The sequence below is a fragment of the Triplophysa rosa genome, linkage group LG2 (genome assembly GCF_024868665.1).
Source record: "Triplophysa rosa linkage group LG2, Trosa_1v2, whole genome shotgun sequence".
NCBI lineage: Eukaryota > Metazoa > Chordata > Actinopteri > Cypriniformes > Nemacheilidae > Triplophysa > Triplophysa rosa.
The window spans coordinates 2,764,352-2,787,408 of NC_079891.1; the positions used below are offsets into that span (position 1 = coordinate 2,764,352).

Below are 23,057 nucleotides of genomic sequence, written 5' to 3' on the forward strand. Positions count from 1 at the left end.
GCTGTGCTCCGCCGTGCACCAGTATCTCAAGTAAGGGTGCTCCGATTGATCGGTCGCCGATCATCATCGGCCGCTAATCGCTTTAAATAACTTGATCGGCCGATCACATGACACAAAACGTGTAGACCGTAGTGTGTTCAACTGCCGCGCTGTGCAGACGTATGAGGTCGTATGAGGTCTGGACCGTCCAGCTCAGTCACTCACTCAGCTGTCGGTTGCCTGTCACTCCTTTTCCTTGCAGTCTGAAGTAAACTGATACACGTATCTGCAGATAAATTTGCTTTACCAGAGTGATAACGGCATTCTACTAACGGATTAACCCCCGGAAAATGCTAGAAAACAGCAACTTTGACACGGGGCTAACGTTAGCCGCTCTCACGAGCCCTTCGCTAAAGTGACCGTGTTGCCAGATCTTCACAGAGAGAAACAGCAAACAAAGACAAGCCCAAAATAAACCTTAAAAATACAAAAAACTAACCCCAAACATCTCTTATATCCGCAACTGACCGTTTTTAACACCTAAAGTGTCGAGCTTTATAATCTAAAACCAAACATAAAAGTGGTTAAAAACAAATGAACATGGCAACACTGCAAAAGAGCGCTCTCCAACAAAACACAGCGCGTCTGTCAGAGGTACTTTAGTTTAATTGATGGAAAAAGCGAATCTCTGAAAAATAACAGATACCAAGCGGGTTATATTCTTACAGCTTCGAGACGCCAGAACGTTGCTATGGTTACTAGTGTGTCATCACAAATGCGGACACATGGAACTATCAGGGCATTCACTCCTGCATTTAAATGGGGTTGTCATTCCTGAAAGTTTGCCGTTTGTACGTTTGTTTTATTCTGTTGGTTTTTCATAATTATTAAAACGGGAAAGCTGTGTTATACTCGAAGATGTTCCTATGGCTGCTATCATAAATGTTTACTTTCGAAAAAGGGAGAGGAATATGTTGTTATACACTGGTCTTTAAAATTGTTCAATAAATCATTCTACATGATAAATAGAAGGCTGTGATCGGTAATCTGTGATTGTATCGGCCGATACTGGTTGTAAAGATCGGTAATCTGTGATCGGCCCCAAAAGTCCTGATCGTAGCACCCTTAATCTCAAATCTGTCTCGAGGTTTGTCAGTGTATGTCCAGCAGGTATTGATTTTCTCACGCTTTATACATCTCTAATAACTTGCCGCTGGCAGCAACTGCTTTGTCCAATCACATCAAAGAGTACTGCACGTCCAGGCCAATCACAGAGCTCCATTAGTCTGTGTCAGAGCCCCGGCTGGTGTGACAGGAATGCTCAAGCGCTGGGGTTTTCAGAAGAGCGTTAGAACTTGCACTTGAATGTCTTACGTGAGTGCAACACATATCGTATCAGCCCACAGCAGTTGTCTGCAATATCTGTTGTCTTGTTTCTTACAGAGCAATAGTTTTGCTGTCGGGACCGCTTCGAATAAATCATCTCCCAACACCTTCTGAATCAACTGCATGTGGGTGGTTTGAGAAAATATAAAAGCCAAATGTTCGAAATGTTTATGGGTGTTTATTTTAATACTTCCATACCAAACTATGTCATACTTGAACTCTGAATCATCCATGCACGTCTTGTTAGGTTTCTTATGTACTGTCATAAATGATGTGATCTCAAAGGTGGAATCTGTACTGTAGCTTTTTTGGGTAAAAATAAAAAACAGTTATTGAGCAAGTACATAAAAAAATCAGTGTTGGAGACTTTCCCCATATTACTAGGATATGTGACAGAAAGCTTTGAATAATGTTTTATAATGCTGTCGTGTATGAAGCGTCCTTAGTGCTATCATTTATTTTATTGCTTTTTATTTTGTTTATTTATTAATGGACAAAACATGACAATTTAATTAGAAAAACAAAGATGACGAGATGGCAATGTTCTGAGTACCCTGAGTGCAATATTTTATTTTATTGTTTTTTATTTTATATATTTATTAGTGGACAAAACATTACTTAAAGGGTTGATATGACATGGCTAAAACGAATATTATCGTTTGTTTTAGATGTAATGCAACGTGTATACATGATTTAAGGTCCAAAACGCTGTATTTTCCACATACCGTGCATGTTTGTATCTCGCCTCTCTGAAACGCGCAGATTTTTTACAAAGCTTATGGCTCTGAAAAGGAAAACATGTATTCGTGCCATATGACCCCTTTAAATTAGTTAGAAAAACAGACATGGCAATAGAGAGATGGCAATGTTCTGAGAACCCTGAGTGCAATATTTTATTTTATTTTGCTTAACGTTACGTTTGCACAAAATTGTGTTGGCTTCCATGTTTTTGTGGATTGCTTTGCACAGGTAAATTGTTTACCACAAAACTGGTAATGTACACTATAAAACGAGTTTTTTGGTTTAGAATTTTGATTTCATGTGGACTTTAAAGTCCCCGTGAACCGGAAGTTGCGATTGTTTTTACTTCCGTATTTCCGAGGGAAATGGAATTTCGAATGAGAAAAATTGTGGGCGTGGCTTTCGTCTTGGCTTTTTGTCTTTTTTAAAAAGGGAATGACCCACATTGATAAACTATTTACAATAAACGCTGCTATATTTCATGAAAAAATTGGCAGTGTAATTTTAAATTTCACTGGGACTTTAAGAACCGGCATACACACCCACATACTGTACACACACAAACACACACTTCATCTTTCGCTGTTGTTCCCTTTCGCTCAATCAGCAGGTGAATGTATAGAAATCAGAAGCTATTGATCACGAGAGGTTTATTCTTAGACTCTTATTTGAAGGGCATGCAGGAATCGAATTTGTATGCAAGTAACTGTGCTGAGATTTGTGCTCCAGGATTGTGATTGAATGCCACAACCTATGTCCTGATTGGTTTCTTTCTAGTCACCTGTGATTGGTCAGTCTGGGGAATAAATCAGAGAAAGCTGAATGAACTGATTTTGTGTATTCAACCACACACACGCACTATGTCTGAAATCTAGGCAGCTGTCATATGCAGAGGATTGTGGGATATCCCAAGCAGAAAATCAGTGTTGTACTCGCACGGTAGAAGTATTGTTCTTATACTCATTTTAAAACTCTCTGCCTCTTTCCAGCCCGTCAGCCCTGCAGAGACTCATGGGAAATATTTCATGTCAGGCTGTTCGGTCCTGTCGTGATGTGATTAGATTGTGTGTAAGTGAGAGAGGGCTGCTGGGAATTGACGTCCATTAGTGAAAGGCGTCAAGACCACCGCAGGACGCCCGTCATAATTTTGTCACATGATGAAAATGTGAGAGAGATTTTCCCACTAGTGTCGTCAAAGACATCGAAGCTTCTCGCTGAAAATTGTTCACGGGAGGAGAGTCATCGTGAGCATGATGTGAAATTTAGTCTTTGAGAGCTGTGATGTTGAGACATGGTGCTCACTGTGGAAGTACAGATTCAGTTCGGTCTGCGTCGCGTCCCGATCACATTCCCTCTCTTTCCGTGGTAACTTTGAGTATTCTCTTCACTGTCTCTGTGCACTGCTGCACGCTACAAAAGGTCAAAACTAGGCTAAAATAAAATATATTTAAGAGACGCTTTTTAAGAACTGAGTACGTACATTAAAAATAATATAAACACAACTAATATAAAAAGTGTGTTATTTATATTTTATTTATTTACACTAACAGATATGTTTCGAGAAATTAGCTGGGTCATTCTCACGAAACCACTGAAACTTCATGGCAGTAAAGAATTGAATTATAAAACATACAGTTCGATGACCATAATAAAGTAGTACCTTTTAAATGGCTAACAATTTAACAAATTACTTAATTGTTTTCTAGTTAAAACGTAATATTCTCTTGTCATGCTGTGTACACGACTTTTTTGTTCTCATTGCCGATACAGGTAGTTTTCCACATTAAAAAAATTACATGTATAATATTCTATTAAAATATAATTCATTAATGTCTTATCATGTATGATTAATAAAAACCTCAACGGCCAAACAAATTATGCAGATAATGTACATGTTCATATAATAACTTATATATAGAATACCAGGTGGCATTTTAGAGCACCCTAGTAGCAATTTTGGGAAAATGCCATGATAGCAAATAACCTACCGTAGGTAACACTATTGGAACACACTGACTTTACCATATAACCAATTTTATTGAACAATTTGAACATAAAATGAAACTAAACACGTTACATTTTCATGTACTAAATATGATAAAGTATGATGATACATTGTGAGTATTCGGTGCCAAAAATAGCAAAGAAATGAAAGAAAGAAATCACGAGCGCAACTCCCATAAGTAGATTTGAAGCTCTTGGAAGACGCGCCCAAGAGATGATTCGGCTTGTGATTGGCTGAATGTTACTTCACTCAAATCTAAGTAACAAACCAGAGAACATGGGCTGAAATACAGGCGGTGAGTCAAAAAATAGTGCGGGGAACAGAATCGCCTAAAAGCGACTGCTACTGCTGACAGGTGCGTGTTCGTTTCTCTGGACCTGTCAAGTCATTCAGCGTGTGTGGATTCACAGAACTCTCAGTATTTGTGTTTATTGAACCGATCGTCTGGTGTTTGTGGAGCACACAGAGATGCTGATCTCATCCTCTTTCTCATCCGGCTTGCTCTGTGATAGGATTTGATTTGAATGTCATAGACGTTTGTGTGAATGAAAGTGTGTGTGTTTGTGTTTGGGTCTGTATATGATCAATGATCTGCTGTATGAATTCATTCGATAATCTTTTTCTTTACAGCTCTCCTCTACAAGCCTATTGATCGTGTCACCCGAAGCACTCTGGTCCTCCATGTGAGTCTCTCTCTCTCTCTCTCTCTCTCTCTCTCTCTCTCTCGCTCTCTTTTCGGATTAATTTACCAATGTCTGTGTTTGCTGCGTTTCACCAGGACTTGTTGAAACACACCCCGAAGGATCATCCAGACTTTCCTCTGCTGCAGGACGCTCTGAGAATATCCCAGAACTTTCTGTCCAACATCAATGAAGAGATCGATCCACGCCGGACGGCTGTCACCACACCTAAAGGAGAGGTGTGTTCATGACGGAGAGAGAGAGTTATGATCTTATAATCTGTCGGTGATGTATGGTGTAACTGCAGACGTGCCCGCGACCTTTAGTGCACAGCGTCTGTGTGTTTAAGTTGTGACGGGTCCACAGGAATAAACGGCGGGTGTCTGTGCGTCTGCAGGTTCGGCAGCTGGTCAAGGACGGGTTCCTGGTGGAGGTGTCGGAGGGGACGCGTAAACTCCGTCATGTCTTCCTCTTCACAGACCTTCTGCTCTGTGCCAAGATGAAGAAGACCGCCGTGGGGTACGCAAATGTTTTCTGTTAACCTCGCTCGCAGGCACTTTCACTCTTGTGGTACATAACCTGTACAGAGATGAAGGTGCAGCATCATTTGTCACTTTGTTGTTGTCATGGTTACAATGACAGAGAGACCGTGAGAATGATTGATGGCTGCTGTAAACAAAGATTGTAAGCAAAGCTATCTCATAATGATATACAATCATGCCTATCTAGGTTTATTTCATTTATTGCAATTATTTATATGGGTATTCGCTTTGTATGCATACTAATTAAATTTTAGTAAGTACTTTAAAATGGTCAGAATTACATTAATACGCATTTTTTACATTTTAGAATAAGAGTAAACTCAAAACTCTGCATGTAACTATGGGTGTTATGTTGTGATTAGGGCTGTCAAGCGATTACCATTTTTGATCTAATTATTTACATGATATGGCGATTAATTAATCGAATTCATCACGAATGATTCACACATCAAGTTTGGCTGAGAAATTACACCCAAAAGACAAATGTAAAGAAACATTACAAAAAGTAGCTTCAGGAAGAAATATTAACATTCAACATTTATTACACAAACTTTTGGACCATGAGGATAAGTAAATGATGAGTGATATTTTGGGTAAAATATACTTTGTTTTTAATTCAAATGGAAGTATGAAATTGTTTTTTTTGTAAAATTACACTAAATAATAAACTAAAACTGCCAGTAGGTGGCGGTAAATGTCGTTGTATATGTGTGTATTGATATATACATAATTATTATATAGTACGCAGTACACGCAACAAAAACTTTTATTTTGTATATGATTAATCGTTTGACAGGCCTAATTATGAATGATTTCACATATAATCTGGACTCTTATTAGCTGCTTGTCTTTATCATTTAGTCGAGGCTGGCTCCTGGTTTCTCCAGATGTTTAGCGGATTAGTCAATTTTCATAACATTTTTACTGTGTGTGATGTTTCAATCTGTTTGTTTGTGTGATGACAGGAGACATCAGCAGTACGAGTGTAAATGGTACATCCCTCTGGCTGATCTGAGCTTCCAGACTCTGGACGACTCGGACTCTATTCCTCACGTCCAGACGCTGCCCGAGCACGAGATCGAAGAGATGAAGATCAAGATCTCTACCATCAAGAGTGATATCCAGAAAGAAAAAGTGGGTTTTCACCGTCATACTGTTTTTAATATCTTCTTCACTCCATGAATGGTTCTTTGAAGCTTTGCTTTTTAGGGGCCAGTTTGGTATTAGAGATAAACTGCATATTTGGGTTTTGTTTACTGATGTTTGCTGCTTTATTAAGCCACTTCTGAGCACATCATGAGTTGATAAATGTCACTTGTGATTGAAATGAAAGGGTTTGTTTATGATCATTTCTGACAGATGTTGAAAGTCATGTAGCGTATCACAAGGACATGCATTATATCAAGATGTAATATGATGAAGACATACAAACAGGCTGAACGTTGTGGATCAAGTTTCTTTAGCTGTTGAGCATCGATAACCATCATTTCCATACAAACACAATGAGAGGATGGTTGTCATGGAAACGCACATATACATACACAATGAGACACACCACTCACCAACTTCTCAACTTCAAAAAGTATTTTACTTTTGTCACGTATACACAACATGCAAAATACTTTCTATGACCGTTTTTACACAATTCCACAAACTTCACTCCTCTTACAAACATTACAATTATATTTACTGACAAAATACCATTTATGCTGTAAATTCACAATCATGTGAGAAGGTTCTGGACTAGTTTTGTTATTTCTGTCTCATTGTTGTTTCTTACTATGACTTGGCGTAAGTTGTGAAAGATGTGCATTTAATGTTAAAGGGACAGTTTACCCCCAAAAATGTAAATTCTGCCATTATTAACTCACCCTCGAGTTGTTATAAATCTGTATAAATGTCTTTGTTCTGATGAACACAGAGAAAGATATTTGGAAGAATGCTTGTAACCAAACGATTGACTTGGCCACCATTGACTCCCATAGTAGGAAAAATGACAATGTACACACACAATGTACACATGACAATGTACACACACATTCAGTGAGCCGTTTATTCCTTAACTCAATTCTAAGAAAACTGACTGAGACAGATGAGCGAACAGCAGGGGAAAGAGAGAGAGAGAGAGAGAGAGAGAGAGAGAGCTAATCAGAGCAGGAAGTTTCTCCGATTTAAATGATTATAGACGTGATTGCTCATATGTCTCCTGCTGCCGTCTGTCCGCTGTGTGTGTAGGACATTGTTCTTTTCTCAGAATCTCTAACACAGACGCATGAATGTCTTTATTGTTCTCGCCTGTTTAATGCGCTAATAACAGATTGATGTTGTGTGTGGACAGAAATCACAAAAGGGTCAAAGTCGGAACGTGGACCGCCTGAGGAAAAAGATGAACGAGCAGGAGTCGTATCTGCTGTTACACTCGCCCACCATCCCATTCCGCATTCACAACAGACACAACAAGGTATGACGCAACACGACCTCTCAAACGGCATTTCTGTGCGCAAGAATTGGGATGTAACTTTCAAACTGCATTTTACTCATTCATTTTTTTTTTTTGCATGCATACTCCTTATAAATTCATTTTTCATGCTGCATGACAACGGTGTGGAAAAGGTTTAAAACTGGAACTTATGCATTCATATTGCATTTAATTTTTTTTAGTGACGATGGTGTATTTTTGAATATATAATCTAAATCTTTCCTTTAACAGCATGAATGTGAAACCCACAATGACTTTTCTTTGGGACATTTTAATGCAAATCTAGTGTCAATTTTGTAGCTGTCCACCAGGTGGCGCCATTGTTTTTCTTCACTATGTTCACATGGTCTTCTCCATCTGTAGAGTTTCCTGTTCTTGCTGTCGTCAGATTACGAGAGGTCAGAATGGCGCGAGAGCATTCAGAAACTGCAGAAGAAAGGTCAGAACATTACCGTCTCGCACTGAAGGGTGTGTACGGAGCACCTGGTCCTTATTGTGTGTGTGTGTGTGTGTGTGTGTTTCAGATCTGCAGGCGTGTGTGTTGAGCTCTGTTGAACTGCAGGTGTTAACCGGCTCCTGCTTCAAACTCAGAACTGTCCACAACATCCCCGTCACCAGCAACAAAGATGGTAAGCTATATGAAAACACCCTCTTGAGTTTGAAATCTGATTTTCTGTACACTGTTTATAGTTGCCAAGTTAAATCATCAAATGACAATATTTTATAGCATTACAGAATCAGTCCACTCAGACCATATAAATGTCATGAATGAACATGATGTCTAAGTGCCGCTGTTTTTCTCAGGGGTCTTGAGTTTAAATGTGGGTGTAAGCAGTTAGTGTTTATAGTCTTCATGTTTCATAAGTGACACACACAGAAGACCCCCTGAGATCACCCTCAGAACCCCAAAACATCCCTCCTGCGGCGAAATATAAGATGGAGAGAATGAGGTGAAATAAAGACCAGCTGCTAGAGGAATGTAACCCCTGCCACATAGCCTTACAAACCCTGCTCTCCCCCAACACCACACACACAAACTACACACACACACACACACACACACACACACACACACACACACACACACACACACACACACACACACACACACACACACACACACACACACCCACAAACTACACACACATACACCATCAGATCAAACACAAACTACACACACATACACCATCAGATCAAACACAAACTACACACACATACACCATCAGATCAAACACAAACTACACACACATACACCATCAGATCAAACACAAACTACACACACATACACCATCAGATCAAACACAAACTACACACACATACACCATCAGATCAAACACAAACTACACACACATACACCATCAGATCAAACACAAACTACACACACATACACCATCAGATCAAACACAAACTACACACACATACACCATCAGATCAAACACAAACTACACACACATACACCATCAGATCAAACACAAACTACACACACATACACCATCAGATCAAACACAAACTACACACACATACACCATCAGATCAAACACAAACTACACACACATACACCATCAGATCAAACACAAACTACACACACATACACCATCAGATCAAACACAAACTACACACACATACACCATCAGATCAAACACAAACTACACACACATACACCATCAGATCAAACACAAACTACACACACATACACCATCAGATCAAACACAAACTACACACACATACACCATCAGATCAAACACAAACTACACACACATACACCATCAGATCAAACACAAACTACACACACATACACCATCAGATCAAACACAAACTACACACACATACACCATCAGATCAAACACAAACTACACACACATACACCATCAGATCAAACACAAACTACACACACATACACCATCAGATCAAACACAAACTACACACACATACACCATCAGATCAAACACAAACTACACACACATACACCATCAGATCAAACACAAACTACACACACATACACCATCAGATCAAACACAAACTACACACACATACACCATCAGATCAAACACAAACTACACACACATACACCATCAGATCAAACACAAACTACACACACATACACCATCAGATCAAACACAAACTACACACACATACACCATCAGATCAAACACAAACTACACACACATACACCATCAGATCAAACACAAACTACACACACATACACCATCAGATCAAACACAAACTACACACACATACACCATCAGATCAAACACAAACTACACACACATACACCATCAGATCAAACACAAACTACACACACATACACCATCAGATCAAACACAAACTACACACACATACACCATCAGATCAAACACAAACTACACACACATACACCATCAGATCAAACACAAACTACACACACATACACCATCAGATCAAACACAAACTACACACACATACACCATCAGATCAAACACAAACTACACACACATACACCATCAGATCAAACACAAACTACACACACATACACCATCAGATCAAACACAAACTACACACACATACACCATCAGATCAAACACAAACTACACACACATACACCATCAGATCAAACACAAACTACACACACATACACCATCAGATCAAACACAAACTACACACACACACACACCATCAGATCAAACACAAACTACACACACACGCAAACCATCAGGTCGAACACAAACTACGCACACACACACACACCCTCTTCTTCTTCACCTCAGATCTTTCAGCTGTCAGATGTGAGTTCTAATATAAGTTTACAAGTTTTATAATGTTTTTCTGCTCTTATCACCACAGCGAGAGTGTAGATGTGCTCATGGTTCACGCTGGACGGGTCATCTTTCAGATTAAACCCATTCTGTTTTCATTATTTAAAGACAATGTTCCAGATGTTTTCCATAATTCTGTGTGAGGTGTTTGAGGGGGCATGACTACATGGTGCTCAGGTCTCAAATGTGTTATTGAGTTCAGGTCAGTTGACTATATCCGCACAATGTTTGGACTCTTCACACACGGCTCTGTGATTGTTTATCCTCTCACGTGTTCTCAGCGGATGCTCAAAGAGCTTTTCGGCTTCTTGACTTCCTGCTAAATAAATGTAGTGAAAGGAGTCCGCGACTTGAGGAGTACCACCCACTGCTAGTGATATTGATTCGATAAGTTGATCTGTGTGTGTGTGTGTGTGCGTGCGTGCGTGCGTGTGTGAGGTCGGTCGGGGCCACCCTGAAGTGACCGACTGCTCACGTGCAGCAGGTCTTCTCTCAGGAGTCTTTTCAGTCCGTAAGACGTTGAATCCTTGCTTTCGCTGGGGCTTAGCGTAAATATTGTTTTCATGAATGGTGTTTTTATAACCCACTTCACATGACGTTGGACGCTTTCGGCGTGGACATCCAAACTCAGGGTTTTAGTGAAGGCAGCTGTAGACTTCCTCTCATGTGACGCTGTTTTGATTTGCTTTCTTTTCAACAGCTCCTTTTACAAAGAATGACTTAAGTCAAGTGGTTGTGACGTTAGGTTTGGTCTGATCTGTATGTGGAGCAAGACATTTTTGTTATGGGTCGTATTCACACTTTTGATCATATTGATTTTAAACTGGATATGTACATTTATATACAATGCATTTGACCACTTAAAGAGACGGTTCACCAAAAATGAAAATCTTTCATCAATTATTGACTCTCTTGTTATTTCAAACTTGTATGACTTTCTTTCTACTGCAGAACACAAAAGAAGATATTTTTTGAAGAATGTTGGTAACCACACAACATTGAACCCCATTGACTATGGACGCAAGCCACTGAGACATTTCTCAAAATATCTTTTTCGTGTTCCACTGAAGAAAGAGTCATATACAGGTTTGAACAACATGAGAGTGAGTAAATGACCGAATGTTTTTTTGGGGGTGAACTATCCCTTTCAATTACACAGTGCACGTTTTTGTGTTTTGCTTAAAGTTTCTTTATGAAGTTTAACTTGCTGAATACGAAAATCACATTTATTTATTTTTACCATTGACATTATTTATTTACAAAAAATACTTTATCACACATTTATACATTTCGCTACACACTCGTACGCAGAAATGACAAGCTTCTGGCTTAACACTGAGCTCAAAACATAACAGTTACTAAAAACGAGTTCAGAAGTGTACAAAACTTTTGATGGTTCATCATCGCTTCATCCCACCTTCCCTGTGCTACAGACATTTCTAGAATTTTCTGACAGAGACAATTGGAATAATAACAATTTTTTAAATATGTGAACATTTGTACAGTTTTTGTTCATTTGCAATATACCGATATATCGCAATTAATAAAATAAGCTCAAAATTTACTTGAGCTAAATATGCACTAAAACATTGATGCTAAATCGAAATAAATATCACCACAATAATTAGCACCACAGAATTGTACAAGAACTATAAAAAGTTCGTGCGAAACAACAATTTGTAACACTGTGTTATAGACGGCTAGATTTATTATCCACATTCCAGGCTAAATCCTCCATCATCACCAGCACAGAAATGGACCACACAGACAGGAGATAAGAATAGTGTTCAGACGTAAACACACATACAGTACTCTCGCCAACAGCTCGCTTACTTATCTCCGGCCTGTCTGATGTGCACAGAGAGCGAATCGGAGGTGATTCGATACTCCGACGCTCTTCCATTGATGAACAACAGCATTCCTTCTTTCCCTGAAGGAAGTCTCTCATCCCCTCCATACATGAACACACTCACATGCTTCTCAAAGTCACTCTTGGGTGGTCAGTCAAATGGTTTCGTCTTATTTTAGTAGAAAGTTCGTGTTTAGCAGCATGTGGGTAAAAAGTGGAGGAAAATAGAGGATTGTAAGTAAATCAATGATGATGCTTAATAGGAAAAGGAGTTATTTTTTGGGGGGCAGAACACAAAAGAAGATATTTTGAAGAATGTCGGTGACCAAACAATGGCAGTACCCATTCACTTCTATTGTACAGACTCAAAACCAATGCAAGTCAATGGGTACCGCCGTTGTTTGGTTACCAACATTCAAAATATTCAACATTCAAAATATCTTCTTTTGTTTTCTGCTGATTTTTTTTTTTAATGACATGAAGGTGAAATGATGACAGAATTTTCATATACCTTAAATTATGAGTACAGTAGTTGGGCACTTTGTAAATTCATTCATTCATTCATCTCTCTCTCTCTTTTCTTTTACACACACATTTACATTTACGCATTTGGCAGACATTTTTATTGAATGCATCTGCATTTGATCATTCCCGAGAATCAAACCACTGACACTAAACAGAAACAATTACATGTATTTCTTGTATTTTCCAGATGAGGAATCTCCTGGTCTGTACGGCTTCCTCCACGTCATCGTCCACAAAGCCACGGGCTTCAAGGAATCAGCCAGTAAGTTTTACGCTCCTCTGAATATACCTGGATGGAAGGCTGGATGTACAGAGCATGTCGGCAACTATAAACAAAAAAATATAGCCCAGCATGCCATGGTACAGTATAGACCCCCGCAGAGCGCTCGTGACCCAGCACATTTTTGGTCTATACAGTCGTATCACAAGAACAAGTAATGGCCCTCATATGTTTGGGAAACAAAGAAGGGTGTTATTGTTACTGAGAAAATATATTTTTCTCACAATAAGCGAGTGCGCCTTGTATCAATTAAACCACAATCTGCATAGAAACAAACGGTACAGGACATCAGCTTACACTGAAACACAGGGTTGACACGTGCCTCGGGTGTGTTTTGTATCCCTGAGGAATCGCATCATATATTTTCTCTCATTTAAAGAGCCATTGTGTGTATTAACGTCTTGTTTTCGAGGATTATTGGTCGTCTTGTGTGTGTAAACATGTGTTCAGCATATGCAGGTGTTTGTGTGTGTTCATCTGTATATATTGAGACGGACGTCCGGTTGCAAGCGGAAGAGGTTACGCGGCTTAATCGGCTGATTGAATTCTTCTGTTTATTAAAGGCCTTGATCCTTTTTGACTGGAAACACATCCAGATCTTTTGCTTTGGGCTGTGAATGCAAACTGGGTCGTTGACGTTGGCTTCCTGATAAAAAGAGCTTGAGGGAGAAATGCTGACCCAGAATACTTTTCTTTTGTCTTAACGCTTCCAGTAAATGGCTTTTCTCTGCCTGATTCGTGGGTTTCGGCTCGGTTTTATCCGTCGATCTAATCCACTCATCTCTTCACATTTCACACAGATTTCAGTTTAATTCGATTCGGATCGCTCCGAGAAATTCAGTTATGTGGTTTGTTATTGCAAGACCGTGTAAATCAGTACATCACATCCATTTGAAACCCATAGACTGACCTCTAATATTCATTATTTTAGATCTTAAACATACTATTTGCATGATAATAATAATGTGCACAATATACCGTAGTTGTACTTCTGGCATCAATGCTGTAAATTTGTGAGAGAAATGAGGGTCACCCGGCTGCCGTATGGCTTTTATCAGCTCATCACCATCTCATTTCATCTCGTCACATCGGCTCGAGGATGTGTTTCCTCTAGCACTTTTGTTTCTTACCCATTGTGTGGGTAAACTCTTTGGATACAACACCATTCGTTTTTAGTTTCTGTCTTTCCACCCATGCACCAACCTCTTAGTTTCATGTCACTGAAATGATTTATTTATCACTTTTTATATAACGGGAGCTCATTTTAAAAACAAGAGCGTGTCAAACACGTGCTTCAGAAGTCCTTGAAGGTTTTAGTGTGAATAATGACTATATCAGTCTTTATGAGCCCGCTAAAGGACTTCTGTGACCTCTGAACCCGTCAGAAACACAACGTACTACTGTAGGCCCCCTCGTATTCCTGATTCACACCGGATATTTATGTTTTTCTCTGAGGAACTGGGTTTCTGTGTCTAGTGCTTCTGAAATGTAAATGGTCCCCTGACCAGAGGAGGGATACAGCTGGCCTTATTTCATGGTTTTGATGAGAGCGTCCAGGCTGGGGACAGAAATCCTGATCGAGATGTTTGAAGAAGAGTTTTGAGGGGGCTAAATTCTCTTCTTCAAGTTTCTTTTTAAGAATTGAGAACATTTAGATGAGACATTTGCATAGAAGTGATTTTGAGGAAAATGTAATGAAATAAAACATTAAGGAGGATTTTTTTAGCCATTATGCAAAATATTGAGAGCAAATGTGCATTAGGTGTGTAACGAAGTCTTATTCAAAACTTTCTTGAATGACTTCCCACAGGACAGAAGGAACCAGACAGCGCTGCTAGTTACACATAAATGATAAAATAGTTAAATATAAAGGAAGTAATAAACGCGAGACAACAAAGTGACAAGTTGTAAAAGTTGTCACTTGTCCAAATTTGCAGTTTTACAGGAAATGGAAAAAACACTGTACTTTTTTATTTTGGGCATTTTTTATTTTCTGGCCTTTATTTAGATGGCAGTGGGAGAGAGGACAGGAAGCAAGCGGGGAGAGAGAACGGGGGGGGGGGCGGGATCGGGAAAGGACATCGAGCCGTGATTCAAACACGGGTCGCATTGAGCGCAGCCTCTCATCTTGCCCACAAAGCTATATTTTAAATGATTAAATACTGTGTTGTCAAAGTTGACAAGCACTTTTTATTGGTTATATATTTGCAAAACCCAGTGACAAACATAAAGGGTTACTAATAATAAAGATTTAGGGACAGCGCCGATATGCTTTATCATTTATCATTATTGTGCTGTACCAGGGAAATGTTGTCTTGTCACAAGCCGAAAAAATGAGCACTTGCCAAACCATTTGACAGTAGCAACACAAATGTATGTATAAACTGAATTTATACACAGTTAAAACTTAATTGAAAATGAAACTATCAAAAATGAAGACAGCTATTTGTTTCCACCACGGTGCAAAGGCTCAGAAACTTTCCGAGCTATAATTATGAAATTGTCGTATTGTTAACGTGTGTTCGTCTTGTAACATGACTTGAAGACAGTGTAACTGACCCTGCATCTGTGTGCGTGTGCTCATGCAGTCTCATTATAAACCACTACAACCTCCCCTCATTCATTAACATACATATTACACACCAGACTATCAATTACCATCGGCCGGCCTGACCGACTGCATGCGCATGTTAAACCTTCACCCGCGAGACTCACGGCGTGTTTTGTTAAGTCGAGCGCTCTTTTGTGACAGCATCACCACACTAAGTGAACATCACCTCATTTCTCACCCGTCTCAAACATACTCCACACATATTCCTGAGGTCAGAGGTCACAGCGGGTTGTAATCCATCATGCTGTCGGTAGGCCACACCCACTAAGGCGATGTGATCAAATATAGTTGCCAAGAGAGAAGTGTGCGTGACGGGAAACACATAGCCAGATAAATTGATTATCTAAATGCTTTGTGTACTCAACATGACTCTTTCTTTATGTGTGTGTGTGTTCACTGTATTCTGTGCGAGTATTGACACATATGGATGTGTTGGATTATTGATGGGGTTGCTGGAGAGAAAAGGTTTTATGTACTGTACATACATGATGTCGACGCAGTGAGCTATTCAGAGAATATTTACAGTTACTATTACTGTATGTGCCTTTAAACACAACATAAAGGTATTATATTATAAGTCTTGCCGTTTTCTCTAATTGCACAATATTAGCTGTTACACTGTAATTGTCCATGCTTTGATACATAAGTAAAAATCACTATACATACAGCCGTGGAAAAAATTGAGACCATTCCAAATGTTTCTTTAATTAGCATTTCTGGATGTATTGTGGTCATTTCAGTCCAGTGTCTGTTGAATTTTTAACAAAGTCAAACCTCAGGAGTGACACTAATTAAAACTGTGATTAAAATCTGGGATATCACATCAAAAATACATTTTGAACTTTTCCTAAATACTGTACATGTAGAAATATGACTGTTGTATTGCTTGTTTTCTTTGCAGTATTTGAGGTAAAAAAAAATACAGAGCATCTTTTTTCCACTTTTCATGTCACTCCAAATAAATGCAAAAATATATATATTTTTTTGAAATTTTGAAGAAATATTGTTAGTAGTTCACAGAATAAAACAACAATGATCATTTTATCTAAACGCATATCTCTAAATCGTAAATTCAGAAAGGAGGACAATTGTCAGGAGGACAATTTTGTAGAGTGTTTGCTTTAAACGCCCCTTTACGTTGAATTAAACTATCAAAGTATGGGGTGTATGGTAAAAAATGGAGAAAACACTGAACTTTTAAAGTGTTTTTTTGACTAAAATACAAACTACAGTACAGCGTATTACAAAGTATAGGTTTTATTCTAATATACTGTAGACTCCAAGCACAACTACACAATATCAATAAAACACTTTAATACTTCTTTAATATAAAACGTATTAAGATATATAAATATAAAAATATATTAAAGATATATAATATTACATATATTAAAGGTATACATTTAATATCAAATATATTGGAATAAAAAGCAGAGACATCAGTTTTCCAACGTTGGACGTCATTTTCGGCGACAAAAGTCCTGAACACAGAATACAATTAGATATTCAATTTCAATTCAATTCAATTTTATTTATATAGCGCTTTTCACAATGTGCATTGTTCCAAAGCAGCTTTACAGGAGCAAATAAGAAAAACACAGAAAGGTAAAACACAGCACAGTGCATGGTGTTTATAGACCAAGCAAGATCATTATAATAAATAATATCTAATAAAGAAATGAATAAATAAATAAATGCAGTCTCCCGGTGAGCAAGCCAACACTGCACTGCTCTGCTGTGGCGAGGAACCCAAACTCCAATGATGAATAATGGAGAAAAAAAAAAACTCGGGAGAAACCAGGCTCAGCCGGGAGGGCCAGATCTCCTCTGACGTGTCATAGCTGCACTCAGTGACCCCGACCAAAGCCACCGAGCAACGTCCACGAAGAACAGGGAGAGCCCACGAGCCGCGACCCAGGAAGCCCCACCCGCCGAAACCGTGCAGGTCCAACCCAGTACCATTCCGTGATCAACAACAGACAACAGAGGGACAACCAGGGAAAAGTAGTAATGGCATAATTAACTTTATTCCTCTGTTGTCCGACATCGACCACAAAACAAGACCAACCAGACCAGACCCACACAGTCCCAACAATGAAACCCCGAACCACAACCAACAAGCCCCCCCATTCCCTACAACACCCACCCAGCTACCTCCAATCAAAGTCACTGAGTGCAGCCATAACTTCAAACTGCTGTCGTGTGATGTAAGTTTAGCATTAAATACCAAGTATTGTAAATTTAGCATTTATGTGACAGGTAGTCCGTCTTTGCTCTCGGTTGGGGATGGAATCTAAGATATATCGTACAAATAACAATACATATTATACACTATATACACTAAAGATATACACAGTTCACAGACAACATACATATACATACTGTATATAAAACTATAGACATTTGCATCTCATTCAGGCATGTGTGAAAATCAGCCAATAAGAGTTTTGTGTTGAAGCGCTCAGTTTTTTGATGATGTCATTGTCATGTGTTCTCTGTAGATCTGTACTGTACACTTGAGGTGGATTCTTTTGGATACTTCGTCAGTAAGGCCAAAACCCGTGTGTTCAGAGACACAACAGAACCACAGTGGAATGAGGTGAGATCAAGTTTGTTTACTACTGCAACCAATGACCCAAACACTACATGTGTCATTTGACCAATCGCAACCGTGTATCTGTGATTGATTCATTTCTCCTCCAATAGGAGTTTGAGATAGAGCTGGAGGGTTCCCAGTGTCTGCGGATCCTGTGTTACGAGAAGTGTTACGACAAAACCAAACTCAACAAGGACGACAACGAAATTGTGGACAAGATCATGGGAAAGGGTCAAGTACAGGTAGGTGGAAAATACGAGCACACGTGAGTCTGGTTTACATTCTAGAAGTTCGCTGACGTGACTCATGTACAGTAATTGTTGTCTGGTATTAGCGTGTGCTGCTGATGTGTGGCGGTGGCGTGTCTTTGACATGGGAAGCTTTACTGCCGGAGAACTCACGGCTCCTGGCATACTTGGGAAATGCACCAATTAAACTTAATAGTGTGTGTGTTTGATGAGAACAGATTGTGCAAAGTGTTGTGTGGTGCTTGGTAGACATGTGGAGCAGTGAAATCCCAAATCAAGGACTTTTTTACAGTTTTTATACAGTGATCTCGTATTCTAATGGCTGCGTGTTAGCGTGACACCGTATCTTGACGGCCATGTTACCAGCTAATTTTGCTCTTCGGCTGTCATAATCAATCCGTTTTGTTTTGCTACCGTCTACGATCCAACCTCCTGTCAAATTGTTATCCTAAAATGATTCGATGGATGATTCCTTGCGTGCTTTTAAATCTGGGGCAGGGTTCCAGAATGAGGTGGATTTACTGCAGTGAAGGTTTATTTTTGGTTTGTGTCTGGTTCATTGCCGGAGGTGAATGAATAGCAAGAGAGTTCATTCTTGTTTTCACAAAATATGATGTGCATATCATTCCCATAAACACGTACACACGGTACCACCACGGGCTACACACACAACACTGTTTACATCAGTGTTACAGTCTTTGGGGAAAAGAGACGCCACAGAGATGTTTTGTACCTCTGAGGATGTAATGGAAACTAAAAAGTGATTTGGAAATGATCAAAATTTGAAAGATCCAAAGAGTTTGTAGGCCAACATATTGGAGCAGATGGTCCCTTTTGAAGAAAGTTGACAGGTTTTACCCAGATACACCGTGTGAATGTGTGTTTGTTCTGGGAAAAAGCACATCTGCTGAACACAACCGCCTTATACTCCCTCGTAATTGAAACCAAGTCAAGTGGCTCTTCAAAGTGAGAGGACTGTTCGTACAGTAGGTCTGTTTCACACAAAACTCTTAGTGTGTGTGACCTCTGGCCCATTTCACCGCTCTCTTGTGGTGTACCGTATATTTTTAAGAGATATTCGGTTGCTTGGCCTTCTAGTTAATACCTTCCTTCCTGCGCAGGAAGACTTCTGATACTGAAGTCAGTCTTTTTCTGCCCGTGAGAGGCTCTGTTTGTATTTCAGCATGTTGAAATAAAGGAGGTGTGTCATTTGGTGCTGAGAGCAGAGTTTGTGCCGGGACTGAGACAGATTTAGAACTTCACAGGTTATTACTGACACTTGGCCAACAATCCCTCAGGCTGTGTATATAAATTACCGAATATTAAATATAGGAAGAGGTGTGCTATTACTTTTCGAATTGCTTTACTTTTCTGTTAAGTGTTCTCCTCTTGAGTGCTGTCAGATAAATAGCAAACAAACTTATCCAGAGACCAGAATAACATAGACCCGCTAGTAGGGTTGGGAATCAAAAATCAGAACCGTTTGGGAATCGGAATCGAAAGGCTAGGAATGGGATCGTAATCGAAAAGGAATAGGAATCGGATACTTGAAATTAAAATTTCAATACCTCTTACCAATTCCTGTGTGCATATTGTCAGAAATGTGATAAAACACAGGAACCACAAATTGACCATAGTTTCATTATAGTAACTACAGTTTAACCGTGATGTAGTTAAGGTATGGTAATACAAATTGAAAAAAAGCAGACAAAACATGGTTGCTATATATACACAAAATGGTGCTCATAAATATATATATTTTTTGCAAACCAGTCAATAAGCAGGCTAAATGATCATACAGGTTGATATCTAAATGTTTTACTTTGGGAATCGATAAGAATTCAATGGAATCGGAATCGCTAAAATTCAAACGATACCCAACCCTACACGCTAGCAGCCTTTATAACACATTAGCAACTGCTTGGCAACACATAGCACCCACCCCAGAACACCCTTGCATCTGCATAGCAACACCTTAGCAACCACCCAAAACACCTATCTACCCAAAAACCTAGCATCTGCATAGGAGCCACCTAAAACATGTTATAATCTGCCCCTTAGAAATGCCCAAAACATACTAGCATTTACATAGCAACTCCATGGCAACCACTCAAAACATGCTGTAATCTGTATAGCATCACCTCAGAAACCACCCAAACACCCTAGCATCTGCATAGAAACACCTAAGTGTCTAGTCAAAACACCCTAGCATTTGCATAGCAAAACCATAACAACCACTCAAAACATGCAATAATATGCATAGCAACACTTTAGATACCACCAAAAAGACTTTAGCATCTGCATAGAAACACTTACGCATCCACCCAAAACACCCTAGCATCAAGTCAAATTTATTTCTATTGAGTTTTAACCTGTGCAGAAAAAATCCATCTGCATAGCAACACCTTAGCAACCACTCATCATGCCTCAGATGTCACTCAGAACACTTGAAGTTGTTATATAACATGACATTTGAGAGATCTGAAGCACTTTGTATTCATGTCTCCGTCCAGGGCACACGTCCTGTGCATATTTTTCATTCATTGACTTTTGTACGTCTCTTGTGAAAGCATTGATGCTGATGTGGAATATGATCATTTGTGCTGTGGTTATAACAATCTAAAACGGGTAATGAGTGTAGAGTGGGCTGAGATACACAGCTGCCCTGGGAAATATGGCTCATTCAGAGACAATGAGACACTTTAATGACTTCATCAGTTTAAAGTTAAAGTCATACTGCACCTGTCCACTGACCTTCTCTAAACCGCATCACATCCATCTCATGTGATAACAGCTGCTGCTATGCATGTGCACCGTGACATTACCATGATTTTGTGTGCATGTACTATGTTTTTTGGACATGTATCTCACTACAACATTCTAAAAAAATGCTGGGTTGTTTCAACCAATGGTCAGGTCAAACATAGACATTAGAGTTAATGTACTGTAAACCAGCAGTTGGGTTTGTACATATTTGACCCAAACGATGGGTTGAAACAACTCGGCTTTTTTAAGTTTGTGGTGTTTAGGCATACCATGGTAATACCATGTTATTTTTTAGACATTGAAGTACCATGATAGTAAATGGTATAATATACAGTATGAATATATACAATAAAGTCCCCGTTAAATTTAAAATGACAATGCCTATTTTTTCAGGAAATATTGAATCGTTTATTGTAAACAGTTTATCAAGGTGGGTCATTCTCTTTTTAAAAATCGTGTGCCCTCATAATCTTTAGTTAAAATCTGAAAATGCATTTTCGTCCTGTAATGACTATCCATTTTAAATATCTATGGATATTCTAATAGACGTATGGTAAACGGCTTGGGGCGGAGCATCCGTTAACTCCTCCCCTTCAACTGTCAGTCTGGTGCCGGTTCTATTTCAAAATGCAACAGCTGTTTTTATACGTCCAATCAAATCGCAGAGAAAGACGGAAGTCACGCCCACTATTTTTCTCATTCAAATAGTTCTCATTTCACTCGGAAATGCGTCAAAAATACGTGAGTAAAAACGTTCGCAACTTCCGGTTCACAGGGACTTTAACTTGATATTTAGATGAAGAAAGTGCATTACAGTCCTTCAAAGTGTCATAAAGATGTTGTTTTATATTGTTATTATCGAAGGCAAAGTCAAACATCTGGACCTTCTCAAGCCTTATGCTTCTGAACTGATGAAGTTCTTTCATTCAGGTTATGTAATGTTGTGAATGTTGTCTGATCTTCTCTTTGAATCTTGCCCTCTGTGCCTCTGTTTTCTTAACCGCTCGGCTCGAGGTGGACGGGCCCAAAATGTTTCCCTTCCCTCCCTGGAGAGATCTGGGTTTATTGAACAACTTTCTGGCTCCTACATCTTAAAATCCTTAAATGGTCACATTGTAGCAACTCCCTTCTGCTTTTAATATACCCTGTTACTTAAGTCACGTTTTACAGAGAGACGGGAGAGCTTATATTTATCTCTTCACATCCACAAATAAAACATAAATGAGGGTTGTTATCAAAGATAAATAAGTAATACATTTTCATTTACAACAACGCTGTTGTTCATTTGTTTGGTTTTGCAGATTGAGTCTTGTATGATCCATTTATTTCACTCGTGGCTGTTTATTGCAGCATATCTTCATGTCTTAAGACCACTGGGAGATGACCTTTGACCCCAGAGTGTTTCATCAGCAATTATTCACTAAAGAGTCTTAAAGTGCTCTTACATTTGTACGGTCTGAAGAGAGAGAGACTATTTATGGAAAACCAGTCAATACCATTTATCTACAAAAACACACATAACGTGTCAAATTAGACTTTAAGGGGGTTGATTGAAAAGATGTGGTTAGTTCGTGTGAT

General features: G+C 39.1%; 1 protein-coding gene across 3 annotated transcripts in view; it reads left to right on the top strand.

The window, feature by feature from the left end:
• The window catches only part of abr (ABR activator of RhoGEF and GTPase), a 113,626-nt gene that overhangs the window by 57,479 nt on the left and 33,090 nt on the right, over window positions 1–23,057 (top strand). For all 3 annotated transcript variants that reach the window (XM_057354170.1, XM_057354178.1, XM_057354187.1), the window contains 10 exons: window positions 4,742–4,794; window positions 4,890–5,030; window positions 5,189–5,310; window positions 6,299–6,467; window positions 7,672–7,794; window positions 8,176–8,251; window positions 8,337–8,441; window positions 13,166–13,240; window positions 18,371–18,468; window positions 18,576–18,707. In XM_057354170.1, coding sequence (XP_057210153.1) covers window positions 4,742–4,794; window positions 4,890–5,030; window positions 5,189–5,310; window positions 6,299–6,467; window positions 7,672–7,794; window positions 8,176–8,251; window positions 8,337–8,441; window positions 13,166–13,240; window positions 18,371–18,468; window positions 18,576–18,707 — 1,094 coding nt within the window. The remainder of the gene's footprint in view (window positions 1–4,741; window positions 4,795–4,889; window positions 5,031–5,188; window positions 5,311–6,298; window positions 6,468–7,671; window positions 7,795–8,175; window positions 8,252–8,336; window positions 8,442–13,165; window positions 13,241–18,370; window positions 18,469–18,575; window positions 18,708–23,057) is intronic.